The 22,926-nt window shown below is 49.2% G+C and overlaps 1 protein-coding gene across 1 annotated transcript in view; it reads right to left on the bottom strand.

The window, feature by feature from the left end:
• Positions 1-15,227: 15,227 nt before the first annotated feature.
• The window catches only part of LOC119966013 (E3 ubiquitin-protein ligase MARCHF11-like), a 92,852-nt gene continuing 85,153 nt past the window's right edge, over positions 15,228-22,926 (bottom strand). Inside the window, exon 4 of the mRNA XM_038797151.1 lies at positions 15,228-15,974. Coding sequence (XP_038653079.1) covers positions 15,649-15,974 — 326 coding nt within the window. The 3' untranslated portion in view covers positions 15,228-15,648. The remainder of the gene's footprint in view (positions 15,975-22,926) is intronic.

The following is a 22,926-nucleotide window of genomic DNA, read 5'->3' as shown; positions in this document are numbered from 1 at the left end:
TATCATAACAAGAGTACAAAAATAATATATCATCCAATAGTTCATTGCTATACGGCAATATAGACCAAACCTGGTTAGGTTCCCTGAAAGATCAGCGAACAACATTAATGATGTCCTCTCCGAGAACGGGAAATGTTATAGAACATAGAACAGTACAGCACAGAACAGGCCCTTCGGCCCTCGATGTTGTGCCGAGCCATGATCACCCTACTCAAACCCACGTATCCACCCTATACCCGTAACCCAACAACCCCCCCTTAACCTTACTTTTTAGGACACTACGGGCAATTTAGCATGGCCAATCCACCTAACCCGCACATCTTTGGACTGTGGGAGGAAACCGGAGCACCCGGAGGAAACCCACGCACACACGGGGAGGACGTGCAGACTCCGCACAGACAGTGACCCAGCCAGGAATCGAACCTGGGACCCCTGGAGCTGTGAAGCATTTATGCTAACCACCATGCTACCGTGCTGCTAGAGTTTGGTCAATTTCTGTTGCACTGTTGAAAAAAAATCTGGTTAATAATGTTTTATTTAGATTAGAATTTATGGGATTCTTGAAGCTATCCGTTAGAACAAGTTGAGGTGCACCTCAGGGACCAAGGTTATAAGGGCTTTGAGAAGTTACTTGGTTGTGATAATGAATCAAGTTCAGAAACCAATTAAAAACAATCAATCAATCAATCTCGCTTCTCATTCTGAATCAAACATTCTGAAAATAAAAATGCTGTTGTACAATCAGAATATAATATGTTATAAAATTCTCCCCATTGTTTTTGGGTAGCTTAAGAACAAAGTTACTGTGCCCCAAAAAACACTTTTGAGAATAAATTCCATCAGCACTGCCTATCTCATTGGGTAACAGTGCTTAGTAGGAAGTAGCAAATGAAAAGTTGGCATCAGTAGAGGACATTCTTTCGTGAGGGAAACATACAACATTACACTTGGGAAGATGGTGGACTCTTTGGGACAACCTAAACTGCTTCACCCGAAGGGATAAATTATTTCAGAAATGGAAGCTGATAGTGTTGTTCTTGAAAATACAGAAAAATGTGTCATTTGAAACATGGAAGCCTGGCAATATCTGGTCTGAGAGAAACATGAGAGGATACAGGGAAAGATCCCACAAAAGGTTAATAGCAGCTGCAAACAGCAGGATTATAAAATGCAGATTATTTCTCACAAGCAGTCTTAGCAAACACACAGGATTCATGTATTAAGCTAAAACAATGGCTCACACCTTCATTGAATGTAACTATCTTAGGAAGCATCTGGAAAAGCATGGATGAGAGTTTCAATTGAATTAAGTGACGAGTGTTTAAAACAGGCAGGTCTTTCAAGTTATAACCAAAGTGAAATTTTAGCATACAGTTAAAAGCAAAGGTTTCACACCTTCATTGAAATTAACTCTCTTAGTAAACAGCTGGAAAGGATGGATGATGTTCAGTTGAATTTGGTGTCAATTCTAAATGTGAAATTTTACTAACATCAAGTAAATTAAAGAAAATTGGAGACAACCTGTCTATGAGAAACATAATTTAAAGTAAAAATCAAAGGCAAATTTATGAGCTGGGGACAATTGGAAAATTAAACTATTCAAATGACAGAAATTAAAAGTAACACCTCTTGAAACCAAAGCATTTTTTGAATATCACAAAGGAACTTTGAACATCACAAAGGACAATGTAATCAGATCATGCCCAAAATGAATACTTAGTTGTATTAAAATGTTTAGATCAAAGATACAAGATACTTTTTAACAATCAAAGTGAAATAAATTAATTTGTCATAAGGTAATAAAAACTTAATAATTGTTAGAAAGAGAATATAAACCCAGGGAGCAGAACCAGAAGGGAAGGGGAGGAGAACTCAGAGAGAGGAGAGAAGCATATTCAGCTTTCACAGCTCGGTCATGGGAAAGACAAGATGAGCAGCCGACCTTAAACAGCTATACATCTAAGGAAGACTAGAATTTAAACAGGAGTCAGAGTCAGCTGAGAGATAGCTAGCAGAGCCAGCTCTTATAGCTCAATACATGGGATCGACAAGACACAGCAACAGAGCTAACCAGCGAACACATCTCAAGAAGACCAGACTTTAAAGAAGATTGATTGTCAAGGTAGGCCTGAAAGTCCCTTCAACCAACCAGCAGGACTCAGAAGCAAGATCTTTTTACCTTTATGTAAAGAAAGTGTTTGCAGCTTTTAAAAGAAAAAATATAATACTAAAATAACTTAATTTAACCTGAAATAGTGGTTATTCCTAAAGTCTACTTTACTTACTTAGCAATGCGGGACCCAGGACATTGATGCTACTAAGTGGTAAGTAGATAAAATCTTCGGTGAAGGTATGGATTATACCGGGGGATAACTTGAAAATATAGTTTGACCTGAATAGTACCCACTGAAGCCTTCATCGGAGTCAGGGAGTGAGAATCCCTGTTCACCATTTAGAATGTCGGCCCTTTTTGGTATAGGGGGAATTCTAAGAATAATGGTGAGTTTTCAAAATCAGTGTATAAGCCACATTCCATCAATTGTCTTTTAAGTAGTTGAATATTACCATTTGCTGATATCATTCTGCCACCTGGTGGAAACATAAGTAGCTTCATCAACTGCCTTCAAGCAGGGATCAGAATTAAGAGGAACATATTCACTTAATTTGTAATGTCAGCTGTGCCTCAGTGGGGTAACACTTCTGCCCCTGAATAAGAAGGTTTTAGGTTCAAGTCCCATTCCTGGGCTTGTACACAAAAGTCCAGGCTGATTTGCCACTGGAGTACTGCAGATCCTACATGGCAGATTGGACAGAAAAGGGAACGTGGTACATTCAATCCAAAATTGACTCAATGGCAAGATTTTTTTTTCGTTCCAAGGTTGCTTCTATTAGGGTTCCACTGGGCTCAGGACTAGATCCCTTGCTTTACATGCTGTATATCAAAATATAGGGGGACGATTAAGGAGTTTGCCAATAATACAAAAATTGGCCATGTGGTTATGGTGGAGAGAAAGCAATGCATTGTCGGAAGATGCCAATGGACTGCTCAGGTGGGCAGGAAAGTGGCAAGAAGATTTCTATCGGAATAAGCGTAAGGTAACGTATTTGGAGAAGGTTAACAAGGCAGGGGAATACACAATGCATGATATGATACTGGAAAGTGTACAGGAACAGAGTGCATGTTGACAGATCTCAAAGGTAGCAGGACAGATAGATAAGGTGGTTAACAAGGAACATAGGATGCTTCCCTCTATTAGCTGAGACACAGAGCATAAGAGCAAGGGGGTTCAGTGTGAAGCACCAGCTGGCCACAGCCAGAGGACTGTGTACAGTTATGTTCCAAAGAAGAATCATATTGACTCGAAACAAAACATTAATTTGTTTCTCTCCCCACAGATGCCGCCAAACCTGCTGAGGATTTCCAGCACTTGATGTTTTTATTATGGTTGTACTCATCACATTACAGAAAGGAGGTGGTTGGACAAGAGACTGTGCAGAGGAGATTTATGAAGATGTTACCAGGAATGGAGAACTTAAGCTATGAGGAAAGATTGGATAGGCTGTGGTTGGAGGCGGACAAGAGATTTAATTGAGTTCTATAAAATTATGAAGGGCCTAGATAGAGTGGTTAGACAGGACTATTACAGTTAGCAGAAAGGGAGCATGAATGTAAAGTAATAGTTAAAATGATTCAAGGACTTCCAGTTGCAGCTATGCGGAGCTAAGCCGCACGTTTGGCAGCTCCCGCTTTAAAAGGACTTGTGGGCTTTTTTAAGGGCCCCAAACAGTGCTGATTTGACGATTCCCGTGGATAAAGGGGTCTGGAGCAAAACCCCCCGGGATTTATGGTTCGGACTCGAAGTGGGGCGAGGAGAAAAACGGCAGCAGCTCCCCTGGAAAAGCGGGGGAAGGTGGACAAAATGGCGGCTGGTGGAGACCCTGAGGAGTGGAGGCAGTGGGCTGAGGAGCAGCAAGTGGCCCTTCTGCGCTATTTCACGGAGCTGAAAGGGGAGTTGTTGGAATCCCTGAAGGTGACGACGAGTAAGCTGCTGGAGACCCAGACAACCCAGGGTGCAGCGATACTCGAGTTGCAGCAGCAGGCCTCTGAGCGCGAGGAGGAGGTTTCGGCCCTCGTGGGGAAGGTGGAGATACACGAGGAACTTCATAAAAAGTGGCAAGATCGGTTTGAGGAGATGGATCTTCGGTCACGGAGGAAGAACCTGCGAATCCTGGGCCTCGAGGAGGGGTTGGAGGGGTCGGACCTGCCGGCCTATGTGACCGTGATGTTGAACTCGCTGGTGGGGACAGGATCCTTCCATCTGCCCCTGGAGCTGGAGAGGGCCCATAGAGTGCTGGCCAGGCGGCCTAAGGCGAATGAACCCTCGCGGGCGGTGCTGGAGCGGTTCCATCGGTTCAGTGACCGGGAGTGTGTTCTCCGATGGGCCAAGAAGGTGAGGAGCAGTAAGTGGGAGAATTCGGTAGTGCGTATCTACCAGGACTGGAGTGCAGAGGTGGCCAAGCGGAGAGCCGGGTTTAACCGGACGAAGGCGGTTCTCCATGGAAAGCAGGTGAAGTTCGGCATGTTGCCGCCTGCGCGCCGTGGGTCACCTACAAGGACCGGCATCAATACTTTGAGTCCCCGGAGGAAGCGTGGGCCTTTGTGCAGGCTGAAAAGCTGGACTTGAACTAAAGATTGGGGGCTGTGGGAGTCTTTCTACTCTATTCATGTATAATTGTTTATGTTGTAGCGGGTTATTCTGTTTGTTTTTGTTTTTTCTCTCGCTTTCAGACGATGTGGGTTATGGTTTTGTGTTCTGAGGGGGGTACTGGGGTTTGTGGTTGATCTGTGTCTTTGTTTGTATGGAGTTGGTGGTTGGGTTGGGACTGCGGTTTGGGAGCTGCGTTGGTGGGGTGGGGCAGTGTGAAAGCGCGGGCTTTTCTCTGGTTTGCCGCGCTGCGGGACGAGGGGGTGGAGCTGGTGGCGAGGGGCGTGGCTATTAGACCGGGTTTCCCGCGCTGAAGCAGTGCCCAGGAGCTGATTCAGGGGAGGAGGGGGGACCTCATATCGGGAGGGGTCGGAGTTAAAGCGGGAGCTGCCGGGGTCAGCAGAAGTCAGCAGGCTCACAGGAGTACAGTGGAGGGAGAGTCGCGGCTAGGAGGGGTCCTAGCCTGGGGGGGGGGGAGGGGGGGGGGGGGGGGGGGGGGGGGATACCGGGTTGCTGCTGGATTGGCCAGGGAGGAGTTCGGGGGGGTCGGGGTGAGGTTCTATCGCCGTGGGAAATGGGCCGAATGGGTGAGGGCCAGGGGTGAGCAGTCGATGGGTTATGGCTAGTCGACGGGGGAGGGGGGCGGGGTCCCTGATCCGGCTGATTATGTGGAACGTGAGGGGGTTGAATGGGCCGGTTCAGCGGGCCCGGGTGTTTTCGCATCTGAAGGGGCTGAAGGCGGACGTGGCCATGCTCCAGGAGACCCACCTGAAGGTGGCGGACCAGGTCCGTCTGAGGAAGGGGTGGGTGGGGCAGGTTTTCCACTCAGGGCTCGACTCGAAGAACCGGGGGGTGGCGATCCTGGTGGGGAAGAGGGTGGCGTTTGAGGCGCCAGAGGTTGTGGCTGATAGTGGCGGCAGATATGTGATGGTGAGCGGTAAGCTGCAGGGGGAGAGGGTGGTGTTGGTTAATGTGTATGCCCCAAATTGGGATGATGCTGGTTTCATGAGGCGTATGTTGGGCCGCATTCCTGGCCTGGAGGTGGGGGGCTTGATCATGGGGGGGGGAACTTCAATACGGTGCTGGATCCCCTACTGCATCGTTCTCGTTCAAAGACAGGCAGGAGGCCAGCGGCGGCCAAGGTATTGAGGGGGTTTATGGACCAGATGGGAGGAGTGGATCCCTGGAGGTTCGGGAGGCCGAGGGCTCGGGAGTACTTCTTTTTCTCCCATGTGCACAGGGTTTATTCTCGCATTGATTTCTTTGTTCTGAGCAGGGGACTGGTCCCGAGGGTGGAGGAGGCCGAATATTCGGCTATCGCGATTTCGGACCATGCTCCACATTGGGTGGATCTGGAGATGGGGGAGGCGCGGGATTAGCGCCCGCTTTGGCGTCTGGACGTGGGGTTGTTGGCTGATGAGGAGGTGTGCAGGAGGGTTCGGGGATGTATCGAGAGGTACCTCGAGGTCAATGATACTGGGGAGGTCCAGGTGGGGATGGTGTGGGAGGCTCTGAAGGCAGTGATTAGGGGGGAGCTGATCTCCATCCGAGCCCATAGGGAGAGGGGGGAGAGGAGGGAGAGGGAGAGACTGGTGGAGGAGCTGTTGAGTGTGGATAGGAGGTATGCGGAGGCCCCGGAGGAGGGATTGCTGGGGGAACGGCGTAGCTTGCAGGCCAAGTTTGATTTATTGACCACCAGAAAGGCGGAGACACAGTGGAGGAAGGCGCAGGGAGCGGTCTATGAGTATGGAGAGAAGGCGAGCAGGATGCTGACGCATCAGCTTTGTAAGCGGGACGCGGCTAGAGAGATTGGTGGAGTGAAGGATAGAGATGGAAATGTGGTGCGGCAAGGGGCAGAGGTCAATGAGGTCTTTAGGGACTTCTATAGGGAACTGTACCGGTCAGAGCCGCCGGCGGTGGGAGGGGGAATGGAGAATTTTTTGGACAGGCTCCGATTTCCAATGGTGCAGGAGGAGCAGGTGGAGGGACTGGGGGCACCGATCGCGTTGGAGGAGCTGGTCAGTGGGATTGGCCACATGCAGTCGGGGAAGACGCCGGGACCGGATGGGTTCCCGGTTGAATTTTATAAGAAATATGCGGACCTGCTGGGCCCCCTGTTGGTCAGGACCTTTAATGAGGCATGGGAGGGGGGTGTTCTGCCCACGATGATGTCCCGGGCACTAATCTCCCTGATCCTGAAGCGTGATAAGGACCCCTTGCAGTGCGGTTCATACAGGCCGATTTCACTGCTGAATGTAGACGCCAAGTTGCTGGCGAAGATCTTGGCCACTAGAATAGAGGACTGTGTGCCGGGGGTGATACATGAAGATCAGACGGGTTTTGTGAAGGGGAGGCAGCTGAACACTAACGTGTGAAGGCCGCTAAATGTGATAATGATGCCGGCAACAGAAGGAGAGGCGGAGATTGTGGTGGCATTGGATGCGGAGAAGGCCTTTGACAGGGTTGAGTGGGGTACTTGTGGGAGGTGTTGGAAAGGTTCGGGTTTGGGGTGGGGTTTATTAAATGCAGGTTGCTGTACGAGGCCCCGATGGCGAGTGTAGCGAAAAATGGGAGGAGGTCCGAGTACTTCAGGCTCCACCGTGGGACGAGGCAGGGGTGCCCCCGTTCCCCTTGCTTTTTGCGCTGGCAATAGAGCCTCTTGCCATGGCTCTCAGGGAGTCGAGGAGGTGGAGGGGTTTGGTGCGAGGGGGGGAGGGGCACCGAGTGTCGCTGTATGTGGACGACTTGCTGTTGTATGTAGCAGACCCGGTGGGGGGAATGCCGGAGGTAATGGAGATTCTTGCTGAGTTTGGGAGTTTCTCGGGATATAAATTGAACCTGGGCAAGAGCGAGCTGTTTGTCGTGCACCTGGGAGATCAGGAGGAGGGGACTGGTAGGCTCCCGCTAAAGAGGGCAGTGAGGAGTTTTAGGTACCTGGGGGTTCAGGTGGCTAGGAGCTGGGGGACTCTGCACAAACTCAATTTTACTAGGTTAGTGGAGCAGATGGAGGAGGAATTTAAAAGGTGGGACATGCTGCCGTTGTCGTTGGCGGGTAGAGTACAGTCCGTTAAAATGACAGTGCTCCCGAGGTTTTTGTTTTTGTTTCAGTGCCTCCCCATTTTCGTTCCGAGGGCCTTTTTTAGGAGGGTGAACAGCAGCATTCTGGGATTTGTTTGGCCGCATGGGACTCCGAGGGTAAGGAGGGTCTTTTTGGAGCAGGGCAGGGATAGAGGGGGGCTGGCGCTGCCCAACCTCTCTGGGTATTATTGGGCGGCTAATGTCTCGATGGTACGCAAGTGGGTAATGGAGGGGGAGGGGGCCTGCGGAGGCACGAGTCTGAAGGCACTGGTAACGGCTCCGTTGCCGCTCCCTCCAACGAGGTACACCACGAGCCTGGTGGTGGCGGCCACCCTCAAAATTTGGGGGCAGTGGAGGCGACACAGGGGGGAAGTGGGGGGCTCGGTGGAGGCCCCACTGCGGGGGAACCACTGGTTTGTCCCAGGGAACATGGATGGCGGGTTCCTGGGGTGGAACAGGGTGGGCATTAGGAAGTTGGGAGACCTGTTTATTGACGGGAGGTTCGCGAGCCTTGGTGAACTGGAGGAGAAGTTTGAGCTCCCCCGGGGAATATGTTCAGGTACCTTAAGGTCAAGGTGTTTGCTAGGCGACAGATGGAGGTGTTCCTTTTGCTGCCCCCGCGGGGGTAAGGGATAGGGTGCTTTCAGGGGTGTGGATGGGGATGGGAAGGTGTCTGACATCTATCAGGTAATGCAGGAGGTGGGGGAGGTGTCGGTAGAGGAGCTGAAGGCTAAGTGGGAAGTGGAGCTGGGGGAGCAGATTGAGGAGGGGACATGGGCGGACGCCCTGGAGAGGGTGAACTCCTCCTCTTCATGTGCGAGGCTTAGTCTCATCCAGTTCAAGGTGCTGCACCGGGCCCACATGTCTGGATCTAGGATGAGTAGGTTCTTTGGGGGCGAAGACAAGTGCGTCAGGTGTTCGGGAAGTCCAGCGAACCATGCCCATATGTTCTGGGCATGCCCGGCACTGGAGGAGTTCTGGAAGGGGGTGGCGGGGATGGTGTCGAGGGTGGTGAGATCCAGGGTCAAGCCAGGTTGGGGACTCGTGATATTTGGGGTTGGGGTGGAGCTGGGAGTGCAGGAGGCGAAAGAGGCCGATGTCTTGGCCTTTGCGTCCCTAGTAGCCCGGCGGAGGATCTTGCTGCAGTGGAAAGATGAGAGACCTCCGAGTGTGGAGACCTGGATTAATGACATCGTGGGATTCATTAAGTTGGAACGGGTCAAGTTCACCCTGAGGGGGTCGATACAAGGGTTCTTTAGGAGGTGGCAGCCTTTCCTCGACTTTCTGGCTCAACGATAAGGTACTAGGTCAGCAGCAGCAGCAACCCGGGGGGGGAAAGGTGTGGCGTGGGGCAGTGATAGTGTTTAAGTTAATTTGCTTATTGTTAATTTATTCTGTTGTTTATTGGGGTTGGGGGGGGGGTGGGGGGTTTGTTATATGAGTTGTTACGGGTGCCGGGGGTGTTTATTGTTATTGTTATTATTATATTGTTTTGTTGATATATATTTTTCAAAAAATTTCAATAAAAATTATTAAAAAAAAAAAAAATGATTCAAGGGAATTTGAGGAATTTTTTACCAAGACAATGGTGGATGTCTAGAACACACGGTGTATGAGTTGTCAAGGCAAAAATGCCCGTAACCCAATACTCCTAACCTTTTTGGTCACTAAGGGCAATTTATCATGTCCAATCCACCTAGCTGCACGTCTTTGGACTGTGGGAGGAAATCAGAGCACCCGGAGGAAACCCATGCAGACACGGGGAGAACATGCAGACTCCACATAGACAGTGACCCAGCGGGGAATCGAACCTGGGACTCTGGCGCTGTGAAGCCACAGTGCTATCCACTTGTGCTACCGTGCTGCCCTATACTTTCTATGTTCTTACAGCAGTCCAGCATGTCTATTCAGCATTTCCTGAAATTATTGCAGATTCAACTGATGGCAAGTGTAGAATGTTGGCAATGTGCAAAAGTACCATCCTGTCCTCTCCCAGTAGTGATAGCCAAGTTTAAACATAATTAACTTTTTGCTTTTCTTTTCCTTCCTCCAACACAAAATTAAAATAGCTTTATTCGTTGTTGAGAACTGTTTTTGTAATGCTACAATACTGGGCTAGGTATCAACAGTAATGTCCATGGAGGTTCTCTTGGTCTCCCAATGTTGTTACTCCATTGGCAAAGGGAATAATGGGAGAAAGAGAATTTTAAAGTACGTTATGATCTGACTGGCAAAGTTCTAGATACCGACTTTCAGTAGGGGATTTCGATATATATACTTGGAAAGGAAAATAACAGAGGGTGGGTGCTAGAACAGTGGAGTGATACAAACCTTTAAATTCATGATGGGCTGAATGGACCCACTCTGCTGATCTTATGATCTATGATCTTATTGCAAAATTATAGAAGAAGGTTGTAAGAACATGTACTGAAAGTCTGGACAAATATTTTAAATTTTCACAACTTAAGGCAGGATGAATTTGTGTTTCTCTCACAGTAATTCATCACTCCTAGAGCCTTGATTTATGTTCAGTCAAGAGAAGGGAAATCATTATGATCCTTACCCCAGAAAGAGAGAACATTTAGTTACCAGCCCAGCACGAGATTCTGTCCAGTCAATTTGCTTTGGTCAGTGGTGTACAACTAGTAGTGCCACTATGGCTGCTCATTATTCACCTTGTCCAACATTCAGTTCTGTTGAAATCAGTGGAACTGAATTGCTGGCATGGTGTATAAATAGGAGACCTATTGGTTGGGGAGGCGCCAGGGCTGGCAGAGCCAGATGTCGCCGGGGAAACCGGAGCTCGATCCAGCTGCCCTTGCATCCTGAGGTGAACCCCTGGGCCCTATGGGATCTGACTGGGAGGAGGGGGTGCTGAGTGCAGACCTGGAGCCACCTGACAGAGTGGTGATGGTGGCTATGTGCTCCGCCAAGACCCACCCCACTGACAATGGCACGTCTTGGAGTCAGCACCCGAAACAGGATGGCACTGCGAGGCATGTGCTACCGGCAAATGCACAAGGGCCCTCTGGCCCCAGATGCTAGTTGCATCACAGTCCACAGGAAGTGATGGGCAGCAGGCATTCTCCACCTCTGATGTGCATTCTGCGGACATATCTAGTCGCAGCTGTTGAGCACGGAAGGCTCAGCACATCGAGGATCACCAAGAGGGCACTGGGGGGTGGGGCGGGGTGGTGGTGGAGGGGTAAGATAGGTTTGGGAATGCTGTGGAGGGGGATAGGGGTGGGGCGAGGGTCTGGGAGTTGTGGGGAGAGTGGGGTGGCATCATAAGGGGATTGGGACAGTTGTGGACATGTGTAAATTATTAAAAATCGTTGACCTCGACCAATATGACACCCCTGGCACTCGCTTTCCCCGCAGTGCGGGCTGAGGCCTAATCCCATACCCATCTCCCCAGACAAGGAGTTCCTGGTCCCCCCATCCCCCACCCCTCCCCCCACCCCCCCGCACACCATGTGCAGCAGATGTGTAAACGAGCACTCAGGGGTCAGGCTATGGCATTAAATTACGAGTACCAGTGCTCAGGTCTCAGCGGGTTGTTATCAATCCTGCTGCCCTCGATAATGACCCTCTGACAGTACCGACACAGTCCCATCACCGTGGAGTGATGTTACACAGATCCTAGGAGGGTGAGGAATGGGAGGGGAAGGGTGAAGGGGGAGTGGGCAACAGGGGAGGAGGAGGAAGGCTGATCGATAGGGGAGGGGAGTGAGAAGGAGGAGGGGTTGGGGAGAGAGGGAGTGACGAATGAGGACACGTCCTATGTGAAATAGGTGAGGATGAGGAGCTCCCTGGCACTCCGGGCTTGCCGGACCCTCACCGCTGCCGCCTGTCCTCCATCCTCCGGCTGATCCTGTGCGCTCACTCCGGCCTTGTACTATAGCCCCTCCTGGTCCGGCGCCTTCTCATTCTCCTTCTCCTCAGAGTGGCCACATGTTCCTCCCCCTCCACCTCCAGCACATTGTCCCACTGCAATGCCAGGTTGTGGAGGACACATCAAACTAGCACAAAGCGGGCGACCCTCTGGGGGGTGTACTGCAGTGCACCACCAGAGTGGTCGAGGCATCGGAACTGCATCTTGAGGAGTCCGATGCACCGCCTCATAACACGTCTGACGCACCGCCTCATGTCACATTATGTGGCCACATGGGCCTTGCTGTATTGGGTCTCTGCTTTGGCCACTGGCCTCCATCATTAGCCAGGACCTCAGCAGATACCCCTTATCCACCATGACTGGCCATCTTGGGATGGTCTTTGGAGAGGCCGGGGATGTCCAACTGCCCCAGGATGTAGATGTTGTGCACATTCCCTGGGAAGCATGGACACACGTGCATGATCTTCATGTGATGGTCGCACACAAGCTGAATGTTCAGGGTGTGGAATCTCTTCCTATTGATTTAGGGCACTACCTGACGGCCTGGTGCGTGCAAGGCGACATGCTTGCCATCTATCAGCCCCATGACCTGGGGCATCCTGTTAATGGCACAGAATCCTGCTGCCCAGGCACCTTGTCCGGCTTGGTCCAGGTCAAAGTTTATATATTCCGCTGCCCGGGCAAACAAGGCATCCATGACTTCACAGATGCACTTGTGAGCTGTAGCTCATGAGATGCCGCACAAGTCCTCGCTTGAGCCCTTGAATGATCCTGAGGCGTAGACGTTCAGGGCTTGCCAGCCTGCAGGAGTGGATATTTTCCTCCACGTGGTGCCAAGTTCGCAAGGACATGGCCCTGGTGCCGCACCATTCCCTTGTTGAGGCGGAGCCTCCTGCAGCGCATAGGTCTTCCTGGCAGCCTTTACTCCTCGTCATATCTGGGTAGATCTTGCGAGGCGTTGGAATCAGAATCCTGCCCAAAATGTGCTTGACCTAAGTGCAAGGGTGCCTGGGTGGCATTGCCTTGGGTCAGGGTCTCTAGGTGGCACATGCCCATGAAAGGAGGGTGGGGGGTAGGTAAGAAAGGGCCTCCAGGAGTTTGAGGGAGGCGGAGACGGGTTGGGGACCTGGATAGGTAGGTCTGAAGAAGGGGAGGGGAACTCATAGAACATAGAACAGTACAGCACAGAACAGGCCCTTCAGCCCTCAATGTTGTGCCGAGCCATGATCACCCCACTCAAACCCACGCATCCACCCTATACCCGTAACCCAACAACCCCCCCTTAACCTTACTTTTATTAGGACACTACGGGCAATTTAGCATGGCCAATCCACCTAACCCGCACATCTTTGGACTGTGGGAGGAAACCGGAGCACCCGGAGGAAACCCACGCACACAGGGGGAGGACGTGCAGACTCCACACAGACAGTGACCCAGCCGGGAATCGAACCTGGGACCCTGGAGCTGTGAAGCATTTATGCTAACCACCATGCTACCCTGCTGCCCTAGGTGTCCTCACGTGGGGGGTGGGGGGGTTAGTGCCAAGTTCGCAAGGACACAGCACAGGCGCCGCACTGTCCCCTTGTGGAAACCCAGCGGGTTTCACACATCTTTTCTCGCCTGATTTTTTGAGAATTGCACCCTCTGATAGAAATCCCTGAAGTAACCCCCAGAATATTGGCAACGGGAGATTCAGCAATGGCAAAGCTATCGAATGTCACTCTCACTTGTTGGAGATGGTCATTACCTGGCACTTGTGTGGCACAAATTCACACAATGCTGCAAAGAGTAAAACCGTAGCCATTTCAAGGGTGGCATATGGCACAGTGGTTAGCACTGCTGCTTATGGCAATGAGGACTCAGGTTCGGGAATCCCGGCCCTGGGTCACTGTCCGTGTGGAGTTTGCACATTCTCGAGTCTGCATGGGTTTCACCCCCACAACCCAAAGATGTGCAGGGTAGGTAGATTGGCCAAGCTAAATTGCACCTTAATTGGAAAAAAAATAATTGGGTATTCTAAATTTATTAAAATAAACCTCAACCAGGGTTTTCCCAAACTTAGTGAGATAAACAACATCAGTCAATTGTTTAAAGATTTAACATTTTATTAAATTAAACAAATAGAAGGACATATCAATGGCACTGCAGCATCCAAGCTGTCATCTTTATTTATTGAACTGCTAAAAATTACATTATAATGTACACAAATGAGTAAGTAAACCAGTATCTCAAAGCATAAAATAACTTTACCTTTCTTCCAATCACATGATCAGTATAATGCACTTGCTATATTATGAAGACACTTTATATGCACTATATCTGATACCATTCTGCAAGGATCTGAGGCAGTTGTTAATATGGGTAAGGCACCCAGGCTTACATATACAATACTCATTATTAGGCCTTCTTATCTAAAGAACAGTTTATACAACATAGTTAACAGAAGTAAAGGATTTAACACAAGCTCTGGGTTTAGGTAACCTGCATAAGACTCTTCAGCCAAGGATGAATTAGCAACTACCCGTTCAACCCTGGGTCTGGATTTGAATTTAATCCAGATAACAGTTTAGGTTCATGTAAACTAATTTTAGGCTGTTTCACTTCCAACTCTGAGTAGATTCCAGTTTCCTGCGTGTGATTTCTCGCAATTTCACCTTGATCATCACACTAAATTGTTTACCTGACTCAAAAAGAGAACAAAAGATATGTTTGGGAATAGAAAATGTCAAAAGCTGCACTGAAATCAGGTTTAAGGCATATTGTTAAGACAGTGCAGTGTGAGCTTTACCCTGCATCTAACCCTCCCCAGTGCCTCACCTCAGAATGGGAACTTTGAATACCAATTTTGAATCTGAAAAAACAGGACACTTTTCCATTTTCTAACATTGGTTTCTCTAATGAGTACAAAATTCTCCAAATTTAAGCAGTAGTATTTGGGAAACAAACCACTTGAATTTCACTCTGATTTGTCACTGCTTGGTAACTGGTCCCTGTTTTTTAAATTCAAAGCATGTTCTTCAGTTATGATTTTGCAAGAAACTTTGTGGAATCTTTTCAAAGTAATATTTTTGAATTTTGAAGTCTGGATTCAAATATATGGGCCGGAATTCTCCGCGAACCGGCGGGGCGGGCCACTCCGGTGCCGAGGAGTGGCGTGAACCACTCTGGCGTCGGGCCGCACCTTCGGGGGCTAAGCCGGCGCCGGAGTGCTTGGCACCGTGCCAGCCGGCGCAGAAAGGCTTGGCGCCACGCCAACGGGTGCCGAAGGGTCTCCGCCGGCCAGCGCGAGTTGGCGCATGCGCAGGAGGGTTCTTCTCCACACTGGCCATGGCGGAGGTTGACAGCGGCCGGTGCGGAGGGAAAGAGTGCCCCCCACGGCACAGGCCTGCCCGCGTACAGTGGGCCCCGATCGCCGGCCAGGCCACCCCCCCCGGGGCCAGATCCCCCCACGCCCCCCCAGGACTCTGCACGCTGCCCTTGGAGCCAGGTCCCGCCGGTAAGGACCTGTTGTGATCTACGCCGGTGGGACCCACCGAAAACAGGCCGGAGAATCGCCGGGGGGGCCTTTGCCAGCGGCCGCCGACCGGCGCGGCGCAATTCCTGTCTCCGCCAAAACCCCGGCACCGGAGAATTCGGCAGCCGGCAGAGGGTCGGAGAATTCCGCCCATTACTTTTAAGTAAGGTATTTTGGCAATGTATTTTTGAAAACTATTAATTGCAGTACACATGAAATACATTTGCATAAAATATTAAGCTACAAACAAAAATCAACTGACATTTAATGTCTTAAAAATATATATTTATATATATATTACAGTAGCAATCAAGTAAGCACCATATCAAAAGTGCATGCATTTTATAAAAGTATTTTAAATATATTACATTTATTTACCTTGTATATTTGTTTGATCTAATACACAAATGTAGGAATAACCATTGCCAAGTCATTAGGTTGTGAGGAATATATTTTCATACTGTTGTTACCCTCATTACTACCTCAGCAGAACTGTTGTCATCATACTCCTCGTCATGTGGTCTGAATCGTGTGAGTAAATGTAACAAAGTGTAGCTGCAGTGAAATCCTTCAGACATTAACCGTGTAGAACCAACAGATCTTTGTGTTCTGAATTGATTCAGAGAGGCCCAAAAGGTCGGATTGGCAGAGCTTTCAGCGTTGCTGCTATTGATTTCTATATCCTTTGCTTTGTCATAATTTAAAACGGTCCAGTGTAGATTAACAGCTCTCCAGCGTTTAAATACTCGATATATTGCTGCTCCTTCATGAACAATTAAGCCTGTTAAAAAAGTATGAAATAAAAAATATGAAATTATCATAAGGAATGTGATTACAGTTCATCTTTGCTTTACAAGTATAGCACCACGGCTCTGTTATTAACAAACAGCCTCATTTACCTAAATGGAAATTATCTGTGGAGCACTTCTAATCAAATAAATAAAATTACACATTACAGAGAGATACCAAGATCTATACAGCACATTGTGGGTCCCTGCAATTCAATCAGCAAATGAGCTGATTGTGGAACAAAAGCAGAAAATTCTGGTCAATCTCAGCAGGTCTGACAGCATCTGTGGAGAGACAACAGACAAGAATATCCAATTCTTTTTTTCCAATTAGGGGGCAATTTAACATGGCCAACTAACCTACCCTGCACATCTTTGGTTTGTGGGGGTGAGACCCACGCAAACACGGGGAGAATGTGAAAATTCCACACGGACAGTGACCCAGAGCCGGGATCGAACCTGGGACGTCAGCACCGTGAGACTGCAATGCTAACCACTGCACCACTGTGCTGCCCAGGGAAACAAATGATTCGAGTCTGGATGACTCTTTGTCAAAGCAAGAGATAACTGAAAATAAGATGAGATTTATACTATTGTAGTTGGGGGGTTGGGGGGAGGTGGAGTTGGACAGAGGGCCAGCAATAGGTGAAGATTGACAAAAGTGTCATAGACAAAAAAAAACAAAGTAAGAAGTCTTACAACACCAGGTTAAAGTCCAACATGTTTGTTTCAAACACTAGCTTTCGGAGCACTGCTGCTTCCTCACCTGAGTCCAACGCCGGCATCTCCACATCAAAAAAAACAAAGGGATTGTAAATTGGTGGTGATAATTACCAAAAGAGAGCTGATAATGGCACATTAAGAGATCAGAATGTGTTAATGGAAGAACAAGGTGTGTCAACTTGGAGCAGGAGATAGATGGCCCGAGTGGAGTGGAGTTGGGGAAGGGGAGACAATGGTGAGGGACAAACTGATCAATGGAAGAAATGAAAATAAATTCACAGAAACAAAAATGGGGTGAAGGTGGAGGACAGCTCACAGTCTGAAGTTGTAGAGCTCAATGTTATCTCCGGAAGGCTGTAACATGCCTAATCGGATGATGAGTTGCTGTTCCTTCAGTTTGCGCTGGCTTCACTGCAACATTGCAGCAGGCTAAGGATGGACATGTGGACAGGAGAGCAGGACAGTGAGCTGAAATGTCAAACGACAGGAAGGTCTGGGTCCTGTTTGCAGACTGATGGTGTTGGGCAAATCGGTCACCCAGTCTGTATTCAGTTTCTCCAAAGTAGAGTAGACCGCATTGGGAGCAGTAGATGTAATAGACCAGATTGAAGGAGGTGCACCTGAAGTGCTGTCTCACTTGAAAACAGTGTTTAGGTCTTTGGATGGTGAGCAGGGAGGAGGTAAAGGGGCAGGCGCTACACCTTCTGCAACTGCAATGGAAGGTGCCGTGGGAAGAGGGCGAGGAGTGAACCAGGGTATTCCAGAGGGAACGGTCCCTGTGGAATTCTGAAAGGGGCAGTGAGGGGAAGATGTTTTGGTGGTGGATCATGCTGGAGTTGTCGGAACTGATGAGAGGATGATCCTTTGAATGCGGAGGCTGGTGGGGTGAAACATGAGGACAAGTGGGACCCTATCCTGAGTCTGGGAAGGAGGGGAAGGGGTGAGAGCAGGGGTGCGGGAGATGGGTTGGACACCGTTGAGATCCCTGTCAATCACAGTGGGTGGGAAACCACAATTAAGGAAGAAGGAAAACATATCAGCAGCACCTTTTTGGAAAGTGGCATCATCAGAACAGATGCGACAGAGGCAAAGGAACTGGGAGAATGGGATGGAGTCCTTACAAGATGTGGGGTGTGAAGAACTGTAGTCGAGGTAGCTGTGGGAGTGGTGGATACGAGTGGACAGTCTATCCCCAGAAATGGAGATAGAGAGGTCAAGGAAGGGAAGGGCAGTGTCAGAGATGGAACATAAGGTGATAGAGGGGTAGGAATTGGAAGTAAAATTGATACATTTTTCCAGGTCCAAGTGGGAACATGAAGCGGCACCGAAATAATTTGATGTACCGATAAAAGAGTTGTGGGATGGGGTCGGAATAGGACTGGAAAAAGGAATGTTCTACATACCCCGTAAAGAGACAGGAAAAACTGAGACCCATACGCGTACCATAGCCATGCATTTTGTTTGGAGGCAGTGAGACAACTTGACAAATTGTGGAAGTGGATGTGCGACAAATTGTGAAAATTGAATCTGCAATATCTCAGTCTATCGGTTACACATCAATAAGAACATCATTCTGTCTATCTAATCCTTTTAATAATCTAAATATACTGGTTCCAATGACTTTTCACAGAAGAATGTAGTTAAGTATCCTTATTTCTATCAACATGAATCTGTATATTACTTTCCTCAAGCAGTCAACTTATCACCTTATCACATTATTGATGACTTCCCCAATTGGTCATTCCTGTAACCTCTTACGTGGAGCAGAAAGATGCACCAAATTGGGACAACACAGAGTTTAAACACAGAGTTTATCAAAAATGTGTTGGAAACCATCCCTGATCTGGACTCACATCAATTGATTATAGAATGAGATTTAAATTGTGTATTTAGACCCAAGGAATGGCAGGTCAAATCTCAGGTCTCAGGCTACTTCTGTGATGGCTGTGTTCGTGGATCCATGGAGATTTAGTCACCCAAGAGAGAGGGAGTTTTCCTTCTTCTCTCAAGTGCACCAGGTCCACTCCAGAATAGATTTTTTTATCGTGGGAAAGGTGTTACTCCCAGAGGTGGTGGGAGCTGGGCACTTGGCGATAGTAACATCAGACCATGCTCCACAGTATGTGGATTTGCAATTACAGACGGGCCGAGCACGGTGCCCACCATGGATGTTGGATACATCACTCCTGGCAGATAAGGGGTTTTGTGAAAGGGTGACTTCGGCCATAGGGAATTAAGTAGATTCCAACCAGAATGGGGAGGTCAGGCCTTCCACGTTCTGGGAAGTGTTGAAGGTGGTGATCAGAGAAGAAATAATTTTGTACAGGGCCCACAGGGCTGGCAGGGCTGAAAGGCAAAGACTGGTAGACGTAATCTTGGAGTTGGATCAAAAATACTCCACGGTCCCTATGGCAGAGTTGCTGGCAGAGAGAATGAGGCTACAAATGATGGTTGAGCTTGAATCGATGGGGAATGCAGTGAGGCAGCTTTGCCGTTTGCAAGGGACATTTATGAGTACAGGGATACAGCCAGTTGATTATTGGCCCACCAATTGAGACGGCAGGAAGCCACATAGGAAATAGCTCAGATTAAAGTTGGGTTGGGGGGGGGGGGGGGGGGGGGGGAGCTGGTTACTGGATAAGATTAATGGAGCTTTTGAGGTTTTTTATCGAGGGCTGTACAAGTCTGAGCTGCCGGAGGATTTGGGCAGATTAGACTTCTCAGTGGTAGAAAGGGTGAAGAAGGAGGGGCTAGAGCAACGTTGGGGTTGGAGGAAGTTATAGACTGTATTGGTTCCATGTAATTGTGGAAAACACCGGGGCCGGATGGTTTTCTATCCGGATTTTACAAACAGTTTGCAGCCTTGTTGGCACCGCACTTACAGGGAATGTTCAACTGCTCTCTGTTGAGAGTTGTGCTGTCTGCCATGCTAACACTGGCCTCAAATTCTCTAATCCCAAACAAAGACAAAGATCTCCTTGAGTGTGGGTCTTATAGGACTATTTCATTATTAAACACTGACGTGAAAATACCAGCTAAGGTTCTGGCAAAACGTTTTGGGGGGTGGCAACCAGAAGTGATCTCTGAGGACCAGACAGGATTTGTCAGGATTTGTCCAACTGGGTTGGACAGTTGTCGTCCAACATCAGGAGGCCTTTGAATGTGGCTGTGTCACCCTCTGTGGAGCAGGGGCGGGAGGTAATCATCTCCATGGATGCGGAGAAGGCCTCTGACCGTGTGGAATGGAGCTACCACTTCGAGATCTTGGGGCAATTTGGGTTTGTCCCACTTTTATTTCCTGTGTGAAACTGCCATATAATGCCGCCTTGGCTAGTGACCGGCCAATGCTGTGAGCTCAGGATATTTCTGGCTACACAGGAGCACGAGACAGGAATGCTCGCTGTCTCCACTATTGTTTGCGCTAATGATTTCAACCATTGGCCATTGCGCTTAGATCATCAGGGGAATGGAAGGGTATTGAGAGAGGGAGGGGAACATAGAGTGTCCCTTTTCGTGGATGATTTGTTGTTGCATGTTTCTGATAATCTAACAGGTATGGGAGAAATTATGGAACTGTCATAAAAATTTGGATCCTTTTCAGGGTATAGATTGAACATGAGCAAGAACGAGATGTTTTCGGTACATTCCCTGGGGAAGAGGACAGATCTGGGGAGGCTGACTTTTAAACTGGCCAAGACGAAGATTAGGTATTTAGGTGGCTCATGATTGGAAACTGTTACATGAACTGAGCTTGACCAGTCTGGTGGAGGAGGTGAAGGGGGACCCGAGGAGGTGGGATTCCCTCCACTAACCTTGGCTGGTAGAGTACACATGGTCTAAATGAACGTTTTACCGAGGTTTCGATTCGTGTTCCAGAGTCTTCTGATCTTCCTCCCTAAATCTTTTCTCACATAGACTAATCTCTCCTTTTGTTTGGACGGGAAAGACTCCTAGGATTAGAAGAGCTTTCCTGCAGAGAGGGTGGCAATCAGGTGGATTGGCACTACCGAACCTGATTACTCTGTTACTGGGCAGTGAACATTGGGAAATTGCGAAGCTGGTTTGAAGAGTCTGGTGCGAGGTGGGGTCGGATGGAGGAGGGCTCTTGCATAGGGTCGTGTCTAAGGGCGTTGGTTATAGCCCCATTTCTGTTGTCCCTGGCCAAACTCTCGATGGGCCCGGCGGTAGTGGCATCATTAAGAATTTGGGCCCAGTTTAGACAACATTTTGGACTGGGGGACATGTCTTTATTGTCGCCAATCTGTAATAATCATGGGTTTGCACCGTCAAGGTTGGATGCAATGTACAGGATATGGAGGAGAAGAGGGGTTGAGAGGTTCAGGGATTTCTTTGTGGAACGTAGTTTTGCAAATCTAGAGGAGATGGAGGATAAGTTTCAACTCCAAAGGCGAGTTGCAGGTAAGGAACTTCATTCGTAAAGAGTTGCCCTCAGTCCTCCAGTTTCTGAGACCCACACTGATAGATAGGATGCTGTCACGGGATGAGACGGGACAAGGGAAAGTCTCCAATATATATAAGTGTTTGCTGGAGACAGGGAAACCACCACTAGAAGAGGTGAGGGAGAAATGGGAATTAGAGCTGGGCCTAGGGATAGAGGAAGGGGTGTGGAGTGATATCCTGCATAGAGTGAACTTTACCTCCTCCTGTGCTAGGTTGAGCCTGGCACACTATTAAGTGGTACATAGAGTGAACTTAACTAAGACACGTATGAGTGGGTTCTTCTCTGGGGTGGAGGGCAGGTGTGAGTGTTATTCGGGGGGGGCCTGCGAATCACTCACACATTTTCTGGTCCTGCCCAAGTTAGTTGGGTTCTGGGTCTCATTTTGTTAGATCATGTCGGAGATCATTGGGGTCAAACAAGAGCCATGTCCACTGGTGGCCATCTTTCGGGTGTCCAGACTCCCCGGAGCTCCTTGAGGGAGAGGAAAGGCTGATGTCTTGGCCTTTGCCTCCTTGTGGCTTGGAGGCGGTGCTTGCTTGGGCGGAGATCGAAGGCACCACCAAGGGCCTCGGCATCGTTGAGTGACCTGGCAGAATTCCTGCGATTGTAAAAGATTAAATATACCCTGAGAGGGTTGGAGGAAAAGTTCTATTCCAGATGAATGCCGTTCCCCACTTTCTTTAAGGACCTGCTCATGGCCAGCAGTTAGAGGGTTAGGAAGGGAGGGGATAATGGAGAGAGGACAGTGGGGCTGAGGGGGGATAGGAGATTTAGGGTTGATACTGTTACTTTGTTGAAATAAAAATTTCAAACTGTTTGTAGGATGTAGCTAAGCCTTTGTATGTAAGAATTTGAGAATGTTTTCAATAAAATATATCTTTAAAAAAAAGTAGAGCAGAAAATGATTCACAATAGCTACATTATTTTCAGTTTGAGTCAGATGAAATCCCATTTTAAAAACTTGATCACGGATTCCCTCTGGTTTGGCTTTCCTCTGGTTTCCCGCGCGCGGGGCAGAGGAGGGAGGAGGGTGGGAGGAAGGGGCGTGGTCAGCAATGGCTCCCTTTCCCGCGCTGGAGCGGGGTCAAGGAGGGGTGGTAAGGGGGGGGATGTCCCCCATGCCGGGAGGAGTCGGATTGTGGCAGGGGCAGCCGGGTCAGCGTAAACCAGCTGACTTACGGAAGTACTATGGAGGGTGCATCGCGTTTAGGAAGGGTCCTAGCCTGGGGGGGGGGGGGGGGGGGGGGGGGCTACCGGGTTGCTGCTGAAAAGGCCAGGGAGGAGAAGTTGAGGACCGGAGGGGTGGGGGGGAGGGCGCCATCGCCATGGGGAGCGGGTCAGAAGGGGAGGGCTGACTCGGGGCGAGCAGGTGACAGGATATGGCTAGTCGGCAGGGGAGAGGGGCGGGCTACCCTTCGACCCGGCTGATCACTTGGAATGTGAGGGGGCTGAATGGGACGGTCAAGAGAACGAGAGTAATCTCGCATTTGAAGGGACTGAAGGCGGATGTAGCAATGCTACAAGAGACCCATTTGAAGGTGGCGGACCAGGTCCGCCTGAGAAGGGGGTGGGTGGGACAGGTGTTCCACTCAGGACTGGACGCAAAGAACCGGGGGGTGGCAATCCTGGTAGGGAAGAGGGTGTCGTTCGTTGTGGCGGAGGTGGTGGCGGATAAAGAGGGTAGATATGTCATGGTGAAGGGTAGGCTACAGGGGGAGAAAGTGGTGATGGTTAATGTGTATGCCCCGAATTGGGACGAC

Source organism: Scyliorhinus canicula, chromosome 5 (assembly GCF_902713615.1).
Source record: "Scyliorhinus canicula chromosome 5, sScyCan1.1, whole genome shotgun sequence".
Classification (NCBI taxonomy): Eukaryota; Metazoa; Chordata; class Chondrichthyes; order Carcharhiniformes; family Scyliorhinidae; genus Scyliorhinus; species Scyliorhinus canicula.
This window is presented reverse-complemented; position numbering and strand designations above follow the sequence as displayed.